This window comes from Vidua chalybeata, chromosome 9, assembly GCF_026979565.1.
Source record: "Vidua chalybeata isolate OUT-0048 chromosome 9, bVidCha1 merged haplotype, whole genome shotgun sequence".
NCBI classification, from domain to species: domain Eukaryota; kingdom Metazoa; phylum Chordata; class Aves; order Passeriformes; family Viduidae; genus Vidua; species Vidua chalybeata.
Window position 1 is genome coordinate 13,572,865 of NC_071538.1, and position 10,894 is coordinate 13,583,758.

A 10,894-nucleotide genomic window follows, 5' to 3' on the forward strand; every position below is an offset into this window, starting at 1 on the left:
CCCGACAGCCCCTCCCCAGGACCAAGCACAGCTTCCTGGCAGGGCAACCCCTTAGCAGAAGTTTTTTACATAGTCTGAGGGGCTCTCACCTCCTGGCAGCCTCCACATCCACCTCCTGCCGAGGCACCAAGCCTCTGCCAGGGCACTGTGGGCGAGAGGAGGATCCACCTGCTGCGTCTGAGTGCCCGGGGCAGAGCCCTGCAGAGTGATATGTGCTCAGGTCTGACACCCTCCGTGTGGTGACCACCTCAGGGAGCCAGGATGTGCAAACCGCTGCGTTTATAGGAGCTTCCCCTCCTGAAACAGGGATGACAGTAGAAGCAGGTTAACCCCTTGAAGGGGAGAACCTGTGGGGGCTGATGGAGAGCCTTGGCTCATCACCCCCAGGTGCTGCTGATGCCAGGGTTGATTACCCAAGTCCCCGGGGCTCCTGTCAGATGAGACGGGTCGCTCATCATCCTGCCCTTTTGCGGGGGTCTCACACTCACTTCCTGGTGCATCCTGCTGGTGCTGGAGCATTCCCGGCTGTCCCAGGAGCTGGCCGGGCAACTGTCCCCTCGCCTGCCTGCCCTGACGTCCGACCCAGTGGCTGCCACAGCTCAGCCCCATGCAGCAGCAGCTGCAGCACGTGCTGCCCGAGCTGCAGTTCTCACCCAGCCCCTGCAGCCCCCCCAGCCCGGCCTCCCTGGCTTTGTGCAGCCCTACAAAGGAGAACCTGTCTGGGCTGCTCCACCTCCCAGGAGCTGGCTGATAATTAAACAAAAGCAAAATAGTGTTGGCATGAAACTTGACCTTTCCAGAGCTTGTGGGGGGTGGGGAATTTTGCATAGTTTCCGGTGGTGTTTATTTTTATGCATCATAGTTTTTTTGTTGGACATCTCTGTTTCAAGGAAGAAGGAAGTCCCTGTGCTCCGATGACGGGCTGGTATGTGGGAGACAAGGTCCAGGCTGACCCTTCCCATGGCACATGGTTCCTCTGTGCCCCACAGATGGAAGGAAGCACCTTCCAGCCAGAGTCCTCTGGGATAACACACCCAGTCCTCTTGAACGGAGAGATCTCAGCACTAGAAAGATGCTCTGTGCTGGCCCCATCTCCTTCCCTGCGTGGGAGGGAGTCGGTGGTGCTGTGCCCAGCCACGTGCATCTCAGGGAACTGATTCTAAATTTTCAGCACCCTCTGCCTCTTAAAAAGTCATAAATGCCAAAAGCATTTATGAATAAATAGTCATAAATGCCAAGGTGCCCAAACTGCTCCCAGGAAGGGGCTCTGCTTGGCTTCTCCCCTTGTTCCCAGCTTTGAGGGAGGTCCTTTCCCATCACCAGCCCATTCCTATCCCTGTTCCCTGCTATGCCTGCAGACACAGGGCCGCCACCTCCTGTGCCCACGTTTAAGGTGGGTGGCAAATTAATCTTCAACTGGGTATCCAGGATTGCTGTGATGGTTATTGTGCCGTCCCTGCCCAGTGCAGCATTAATGATTAACACACCAGGTTCAATGTCAGCTCCTGCCTGCTGCCTTTTGAATAGCCCTTGCATCGCCTCCTCTGATATCCCAACAAAATAATTAGGGCAGGAAGCTGCCTAGAAAGCACTGTTGGGGTTAGGCTGGCACTCAGGATGGTTTATCTCTGAGGAAGAGGATATGGGGAGTCAAGCAGGCAATCTATGCCAGGGAAAGTGTGCATTGCCTCACTTCTTCCCCTGGACTAGCCTGCACCCTTCAAGGATATCCTCTTCTCCCAGTCTGGGAACATCCTGTCCCAGCTTTTACAGCAGACAGGGGAAATTCCCCACAGCAGGCACTCCTTGGGCAGCTGATGCTGGATGAGTTTGCTTTTGCTTCTTATTATCCTCTTTATCAGCACAAACCCAAAGAGGTGCACCTCTTCCTTCTTTTCATGTACCTGTTCCCATGGATGCTAATTCCCAGGAAGGAGGGGGTGGCTCCTTTCCTAAATTACCTATCACTGCCCACTCCCTGCCAGCACAGGTGCCTGCACCACACAGGGTTTCGCCTGCTGTGCCTCGGGGCAAGTGACGCTGGTGGAGAGTGCATCTCACAAATCTCCAGGAATTTGGGTCTCTGTGTGGCTCCCATCATGGCACTGGCTGTTTGCCCAAGGTCCCTGCAGGGAGACTTTGCCCTCCTGCCTTCCCCCACCCTGTATCCCAGGTGGAAAAGAAGAACCCCCACTTCGGCACACACCCAGATGTGACAGGTTCTCGAGCCATCTCCTGCCATTCCAGGGGCAATAAGGAAGTTTCTGTTTGCCGCCACAAGCCCTCAGGGACCTTTCAGCCTTGTGCTGTCAGTTTCTAATTGCCCCGGAGTGCCAGTCTGTGAGAACTGGGCAAGTTTAAGGCATATAAGGTGCAGAGGTGCCTGGTAGCACCCACGTGAGCTATAGTGTGGGTGCGTGGTGGACTGGGATGTGCCACGGGGCTGGTGGGGGAGCAGCTGGAATGGGATCTCCTTGGAGAATCCAAAGGCTGTGGCAGTGCTTGGGCATGGAAGGGGAGGGCAGGGGCACAGTGGGAGCACAGGGAGGCTGTACCAGTCCAGTTTACCCCCCACTGCTGTAATTTTGGCTGCCAGGGCAGCCAAGAGCCGCAGAGGGCAATTGGGAGGAATCGCATCCGCATCCGTGAGGAGAAACTGGTCCTTCAAGTTTTCCCAGCAGGTAGAGGGGAGGGACCAAGCCAGTGGTTGCAGGATTATTTACAAAACTCAGTGCCACAGAAACAGCTTGTTCTGACCCATGGAAACCCCATGGCTAGGAGGAGTTGCAAAGGTGGAAGCCAGGAGTTTCACCCCTGAGCCTGCTCCGCCCCACAGGGGTGATGGTGAGAGGGTGTGTGCCAGGAGCCAGCTCTGCAAGGCATCCCAAAAACAGGGGGCAGAAGAGGACACGGCCAGGTGTGCCCAGCTCTGTGCCAACTGGTTCCTGGGCACCATAACACCTCCAGGAAGGGCTTCCTGGCAGCTCCTGCATCCTTGGAGAGGTCTGAGGCATAAAAGCCCTGACAACACCCATGAGGTGACACAGTTTATGGTACAACTGGGACCTATTTATTCACCAGTCCGGGAAAGACAAGGCTGTCTTCCGGCAGCTTCGCCCCACACCTTGTCATGGGGCAGGGCCAAACACCATGTCCTCAGGACTGAGTAACCCAGTGTGGGGAACTGTTCTCACTGTTCCCTGCCTGCTCCTGCCCGTGTGACAGGTACTGGATGGCACCAGGGAGATGCCAGACCACGGCAGTGCCTTGGTGCAGCCTCATTACCAGGGCAGGAGCCGATAAGGGGGTGCACAGCAGGCGCAGAATGAGGCAGTGCTGGGGAGGTTGTTTGCACACTGGCCTCCTGCCACCACCCCTGTCCTTCACTTCCCTGCCCCACAGCCCTCGTGCTCTGCCCCACAACCATGGCAAAAACAGGGTGCACCACCCCAGCTGTGCTTTTGCAATGGAGAAACTGAGGCAGAGTGAGCATATCCTCAAGAGCAAGAGAGGGAGTAGCAGGGGGCAAAGAGGGTGTCTGGAAACCCCCCACGCCCACCCATACCTCCCACATCCTTGACACAGAGGGAGGGCAGATGCATCAGATACAGGCAGTGCAGGACAGTGCTGGGGTGGAGATGTTCAGAGGTGGGGCTGGCAGGATCCATCCCTCTCCACCACCCCGTTCCAGGTTCCTGCAGCTGATGGGGACACAGGAACCCCTCAGCCAGCCCTGCCTTTCAAGCCAAGCTGCTGCTCAGTCCCTGGCTGGGTGTTGTGAGCAAGCAGTGGCTGTTGCAGAGGGCAGGGGATGTAAGGGTGGTGCCCCCCCACACCCTGTGTGTTGTACAAACACGGGGCTGCTCTGTTTCCAAGCACCTGAACAGGTGAGGAGCCACAGGCAAGGACGGCAGGGAGGCTGTGGGCAGGGCTGTGCTGCCTGCAAGGATGTGGAAGGGAAGGGGGGAGGGAGGTGAGGCAGCCCCCATCCCTGCACACTGCCCCCCCCGGCCAGCAGAGGGTATTTATTAAAGGCGGCACCAAGATCAACTCTAGAAAATAATTTGTATCCAAGATGAAAAATTTATTTGCATTTCTTTACAGCATGGAGAGGGGCTCAGGCACAAAGTGGCACAGGGTATGGGGCAGCCTCAGCCCCTGCAGAGCCAGGGACCATTAGAGCTGTCTCCATGCCAGGGAAGGAGCAGAGACCAGCCAGCACCCAGCCAGCCCCTCTTTCAGGGGACCACATGGCAACAAGGCCAGGGCTGGCAGAAAACGGGTGCAGGAGTAGATACATCCCCAATGAGGGTGCAGTTACCACCTCAAAGTGATGCAGGGGGACACAGTGGGGACAGTGTGAGAGCAGTACAGCACCCACCTGCAGGGGTTTATCAAGGCATCACTGTGCCATTGCCAGATCAGCAGCCCTGAACAGCCCCTGTGCTGCTTTATCTCCTGCTGGCATCAGCCAAACAGACCAAGCAGCTTCTCCCAATAGCCCCCCCAATCAAAAAACACCCCAAATCTCTATGTACAGGCTCCGTACGCCATATCAGTACAAAAATATACACAAACTCTACAGATCCCAGCTCAGTAGATCAAAATACAGCTACAAATCACAGTGCACAGGAGAGCATCAGGCCCAGGGAGGGATGGGGTCCCCCTGAGAGCATGGCACGCCACAGGTGCACCCCAGCATGGGAGGGTGGCAGGTCATCCTCCTGCCTCAGGGGTCACTTCTTATCCAGCTGACAGTACAGGTACATGGAAACGGCCAGGGAGGCAATCTGGAGGGGGCAAGGTGCAAATCAGCCTTAGAGGTGCAGCCTCCCTCCCCTTCCCAACATGGGTTTGGGTCGCAGCACACCACGGGGGAGGGCTGGACCTGCCCAGGGAAGAAGGCTCAGTAGCCTGGAGCTGCAGGTGGTCCGTGGAGCTGCACCAGCCCCCTGGGCCCCCCAGGCTGGTCCAGCCCCACCTCCAGGCACAAGGAGGAGGCAGCACAGCAGTGCTCAGGCACTCACCTCCACGGCAGCGATGCCGGCTGCCACGCCGCCCGCCACTCCTGCGTTGGTCCTGATTTCTTCCAAGATCTGTTTGAAACAGCCCTGCACGAGGCAACCACATGGGTGAGGATGGCAAGAGGTGGCAATACCCCACCTGCCAGGGCACAGCATCCCCCAGGAAGGGAGGTACTGTTTCTCCAACCCAGAGCACACAGCCGTGGAGAACGTCTGAGGCTTCAGGGGCAACTCAGCCACTTCTAAGAATAAATATTGGGTGGGGAGCAAAGAAAGGAAGGGAAGAAGCAGGAAAATCACCCAAAAAGGCAGAGTGGTGCCTGGGTTCATGCCCAGCACCAGGCATGCTACTCTATTCCCTTTAGGACCAGAACAACATAACAGCTTTACTTGTTTCTACCAGGGACAAGCCAAGGCCACCACAGCCTTCCCCCAGAACTTAAAGCCCATGGGACGACCATGTGCAGAGCTGGGGCTGGAGCTACAGAAAAGGTTTCCTTCCCGTGCCCAGGCACCCCCCAAGTGAGGCTCTGGCAGCAGCCAAGAGCCAGCAGCACAGCCATACCTGGACAGCCATTTCTGCAGCCACTGTGCTGTTGCAGGTGCTCTGCATGTCACAGCACTGCCTGGGGTAGCCCTGGTGTGTCTTATAAAAGTAGGAGTTGTTGAAGTCTGTGTAGTTATTCAGGCCACAGCAGTGAACCTAAGAGGGAGAGAGAGGAAGGGATGGGAAGAGCATCCTTCAGATGTCCCTCCAGGCTCCAACACCATCTGGACCCCACCGGCTCATGGAAGGTGTCACCCAGCTCAACCCTGCTTCAGTGGGCTGCTCAGTAGTCACCTTGGGACCAGGGTTTTGGTCCCACATCCAGCTCTCACCCCACTAGGTCCCAAGCAGGTAGTTCCCAGGAACCTGGGAAATTGAGGAGGTGGTGACAGCTCAGCACATCCAGCATTGTGATGTGTCCCCACTTCCATCTCACCGTTCCACCCAGACGTGCACCACCTAAGCCCATGTTGGGAGGATCCCGACCCACAGGTGAGGTCCACAGGGCTCAGCACACCTTTGTCATGGTGACATCCCAGATCTGTGTGAATGTGTCATTCACCCCATACTTCTCCTTCAGGAGCGGGGTCACCAGACCTGTCAGTAACGTCTCTGCCTGGAAGAAAGGGCAGAAAAACACCATCAGAGAAGGTCCTGGGGAGCACCACAGATCTGAGCACCCCCATACTGGTCTCAGCCTATGGAGAGGAGACCAAAAAGACCCAGCATGGCAGAAGTCACACCATGTCCGTTTGACCCACAGAGAGTTTTCCCCTTCCCCCCCTAACCAGTGCTTTATGGCACAAGGTCATTTATGCCCAGTGAGTCATCTGATAAGCGCCTAAGTGAGGGAGCCAGGAATGAGTTTGCCCTGCGGTTGACTTCTCCAGTGCCTAATGAGGCAGTCACCTTTCCCCCCAGGTGGTTTCTCAGGTGCCTAATAATGGGGTGAGTTTGCTCAGTATGAGGCAATAGGGACTTCCTCACCCAGTGGCTCCTACCCTCAGAGGTGGGAATGTGTCAAGCCTAAGCTGGTTGGGGACTGAGGGGCTTGACAGAAAGAAGTGGGCAAAACTTGTCCTAAAAATATGAGGGTTATGATATAACAGGAACCCCTGTTCCCACCAGCCTCAGGCTACTCCAGCCTGCCCACGTAGCTGGTGCCAGCAGTGACCAACATCCCTTCCTCCTGCAGCACTGACCACTACACAGCACCCACACCCATGGGCAGCACTGCCAGCCCACGTCTTCTGTTTTCCCAAGGGGTAGGACATGTCCCAGATCAGCCCAACCCAAGACTCAGGTACTGCACTCACAAGACCTGTGAAGACCAGAGCCACCACAGCAGCAGCAACTTCAGCAATGAAGATGATCAGCACCACTGAGAAGAACTAGGACACAGCAAGGGGAGGGAGGTCAAACCAACAGCCAGAATCCTCAGGGGCCCTTGGAGCTCATCTGCTTCTGCAGGGCTCCAGCCCTCCTGCCTCACTGCCTTCAGCTCTGCTCCTGGGCAGGAGCAACACAACCTTGGGGTCCTCCAGCCCTCCACCTGCATGGGGCTGAGCTCTCTGGACACGCTCCAAGAGAGACCTCAACTCAGCACGCCCTCCTGCCTCCTCTCACCCTTTCTGGGGCAGGCTGAGTCCAGCACTGTTTTTCCAAGGGCCACCCAGACTGCCACCACATGGAAACATCCACAGAGATCATCTCCACAGTGAAATCTGTCCATCGGGTCTCTCCCACCACAGACCCAGCTCAAATGAGGCTTGATTTGGAGGTCAGAATGGTCCATACCATCATCAGGAGACATTTGCTCTCCTTCTGGGCACCGTAGCACCCGAGGAAGCCGATCACCAGCAGGATGGCACCAATGACGATGAGGAGATAAGCCACATTCACAACCTGCAGGATGCTAGAGGAGAGCGTCCCAAATATTTTCAGGAATGACTCTCCGTCCACTTTGACCCAGATGCCAACTCCCAGGAGGGTCCCGCCACTGAGCTGGGAAGAGAAAGGCAATGTCAGCTTCCAGGTAGGCATGAGACTTGATATTCAGGCAAGGCCCTGGCACAGGTGTTTCTCCCCTTGGCAGTTTTTCACCACACCAAAGCAAGACTTTGTGGCACTGTGGGCAGCTCAGGGCACTGCCAGACAGGTCAGTACCCTGACACACACCCCACCAGCAGCACATCCCCTGGGCAGTGTCACAGCTGCCCCCCTCCCCAGCCTGAGGGGTTTAAGTGCCAGCAGTGGAGCAGCCAAGCCAGCAGTGCCACCAGCCTCCCCACGATCCCACAGGGCCAGTTCAGCACTGGCCACCATCACACTGCCACAAGTTCCTCCCTAGAGGGCGGCTGCCTGCCCACCCAGAGGAGAAGCTGAGCAGCCCCTGACCCCAGACAGTCATGTACTCCTGGTCAAGGTCAACTCTGGGCCACCTGCAGTATGTGCCAGCCCTCCCCTCTGCCCACTCGACCTTCCCCACCACACTCAAATCCTGGCAGGAGCTTTACAGAGGGAGTGTTTCAGCAGAGCGAGCCAGGAGAATCTGCACCCCCTCCTTCCCAAGGCTGTATCCTACCATACCCCTTTCCAGGTGGCTCCTGCAGAGCCAGGGCAGCTCCTGCCAGCTCTACTCCCTTTGCCCTGGGTGGGAGTAGAGCCCGCGTGTGCTCTGAATTCCCAACATCCAGGAACCCCAAAGCCACAGTCACACACGGGGGCTGCTCCCCTACAGAGGCAGAACCCCCAGGCAGGGACGCAGCAAACCCACTGTTCTGGGGCATCAGCACCTTGTCAAGCTTCAGCACAGCGAGGGACAGGGGCAGCTGATGCAATAGCCACTGTCCCCAGAGCAGGGCACAGCCCCCTGGGCTTTGCAAGTCCCACCTACACCCACCTGCCCACACTCTCCACCCCATCGCCCACAGAAAGAGTCCGGAGGGGCAGGAGAGCGCAGCCAGACCCACCCCACAGCCGGCTCCGGGGGCTCCCCGGGACCCCCTCCCGCAGCCCCCAGCCCCCGGGGCGCACTTACGAAGATGGCCAGGTTGAAGAGGATCATCATAACCTTGATAAAGGTGAAGCACCCCATCTTTGCACCTGGGGAGAGTAGAGAGGTTACCGGGGGAGCCCCCACCCAGTTGCTGTCACCCCGAGAGCCCAGCGTCCCTCTAGGGGAGACCAGGGGGTCCCCACGGGCGGGGAGGGACAGACCCAACTTACCTGAAGGGAGAGCAGATCCCACCGTCCTGTCCCGTCCTGCCCCAGCCCGCTGTGCCGCCACCGCCCCGCCGGTGCCGCCTTTTAACCGGGCGCGGCCCGGGGCCGCCCCCGCCGCCGGAGCCCCCCCGCCCCGTCCGGCCCCGCCGGGGCCACCCCTCGGTGCCGCGGGGAGCCCGGAGCCCTGCTGCCCTCTGCTGCTGGCAGCCTCCGCGGGACGCCCTCCCGGCTCCCTGCCCGGGTCCCCGCGGGGTCCCTCCTGCCATGGGGACACGGGGGGCAGCGCTATCAGCCCCGGCGGTGTTTCAGCCCGTGCCGGAGGCTGCAGCTGCGCGGGTCCCACCCCGCCGCCCTCCTCCGCGTGCTGGGCACTGTGCTTGGGGTTTTGCAGCTGTGGGCACCCCCAGCACTCTCAGCCCGCGGGTCACGGCCTCCCCCTGCCAGCCAAGGCTGGGGTACCCCGTCTTCGCAGGCTGACTCTGTGGGTGACCTGCTGCTCCCCCTTCTCGGCACCACTCAGGCAGGGATCTCTCCAAAACCCAAATTTCCAATACCCTGGGCCAAAAGAGAAGCTGGCAAAGGAGGGCGCTGGGGAACGGCCGCACGAGCCGGTTTGCAAAGGAAAAGCCAAAGCTGCACAGGCCGTCCCCAACTGCTGCACAGGGAGGTGGATTTTTGCTGGCGGGGACACAACAGGGTGACGGCGGGAGAGGACAGTGACAGCCATGACAGATGCCAGCACTGGAGCAGTCAGCGGAGACCTGCCATTGCCTAAGGGCTGCCAAAAGTGATTTTCTTTGGGAAGACGCTTTGAAACAGGGCTGGTTTCCCACAGAGGAGGACTGCAAGAGCCACGCCGCACGGAGGGGGAGATGCTGCCTCCCCAGGCCTGACCCTGGCAGTGGTCCTTGCCCGTCCAAGGGCTCCTTTGGGGCAGGAGCTGGTGCTGGTCTCCTCACTAGTACCAACAGCGTGTTCCTTCAACTTGTCATCAAACCACAGAGCGATGCAGGAGGCAGGGGAGACCTCATCCTGCAGGAAACCAGGCTCTGTGTGCCCAGCACGCTCCACCCCACAACCAGCTCCCCCAAAACCCCACAGCACATTCCTTGCCTGGCTGTAATGATACATTTCAGCAGGATGAAGTCAGCCCCATTGGCTCCAGCCAAATTGCAGTGGTATCTGGGGGAAGCCTCTGACCCTCCCAGGCACCCTGGGTATGAACACAACCCGTGCTGCAGCTGGGGGCTGTAGCCCCCAGACCCCTCACTGCCTGTAGCCTCAGCCCTTTCCTGCAGCAGCTGCCAGGAAGCTGCTCAGAGTCGGGGCCAAGCCTTCATTCCTCTCCCAAAGGGGGACAGCTGCTCCTAAACCCCCTCTCATATTGCCCCCCCCAGCCCTGTTTGCTGCACACAATCCCCCACCCCAAAAATAATTTTTGGCAAATACATGAATACTTCCCAATCATTGCCAGCCACAGGGAAAAAATGAGGACAAGCTATGGACTGTTCCACTCACCTCGTCCAGCGCCTGGTGCCGCAGCCTGGGGTTTGGCTGCTCCCCAGCATCCCCCACCTGAGCCCCATGAGGGAGCCAGGGCTGGATTTTCTGGTTCTCTGGGAAGGCCTGACCTGACCACAGAAGGACAAGTCCAGTGACATTCTCATGTCCCTGCTACCCAGCAAGGCCACACCATCTCCCGACTGTCCCCATCCTCTCCCACAGGCCAGCTGGATCCTCAGCATCCCCTCCCCTGGAGCATGGGGATGCCTCTCACCAGGGCAGGGGCAGCAAAGCTCCTCCAAGCAGCCTGTCCCTGGGACACTGAGAGCTGAGAAGTGGCCTCAGTTTCCCTCCTGGTAAAGCACTGGGTAAGAAGCCGAAGGCATCACCAGCCATGGAGACCAGCCAAGTCTGTGACTGACAGGATTTTGGGATACCCTCAGCCAGGTGAGTCCCTTGCAAAGGGCTTTCACATGTCTGTTTTGGGCGGGCAGCACCTACCCAGCTGTCTGTCCAGCACCCAGACACCTGGGCATTCAGGATGGATGGACACACTGCAATGTGCCAGCGATGAACCCGACTTTGGGTTTGCAGA

At 58.4% G+C, this 10,894-nt stretch overlaps 1 protein-coding gene across 2 annotated transcripts; it reads right to left on the minus strand.

Annotated features, from left to right (window-relative positions):
* Window positions 1–4,063: 4,063 nt before the first annotated feature.
* On the minus strand, window positions 4,064–10,381 carry TSPAN1 (tetraspanin 1). 2 transcript variants are annotated; one of them, XM_053950456.1, is made up of 8 exons: window positions 10,315–10,381; window positions 8,612–8,676; window positions 7,369–7,575; window positions 6,888–6,962; window positions 6,089–6,187; window positions 5,590–5,727; window positions 5,028–5,111; window positions 4,064–4,790 (listed from the first exon to the last, which is right to left on the minus strand). In XM_053950456.1, the coding sequence occupies exons 2-8, from the start codon at window positions 8,666–8,668 to the stop codon at window positions 4,737–4,739; spliced, it is 714 nt and encodes a 237-aa protein (XP_053806431.1). In that variant the 5' UTR covers window positions 8,669–8,676; window positions 10,315–10,381; the 3' UTR covers window positions 4,064–4,736. The 2 variants fall into 2 exon arrangements, with proteins under 2 accessions (XP_053806431.1, XP_053806430.1); XM_053950455.1 differs by lacking the exon at window positions 10,315–10,381 and adding an exon at window positions 8,800–8,834.
* Window positions 10,382–10,894: the final 513 nt, after the last annotated feature.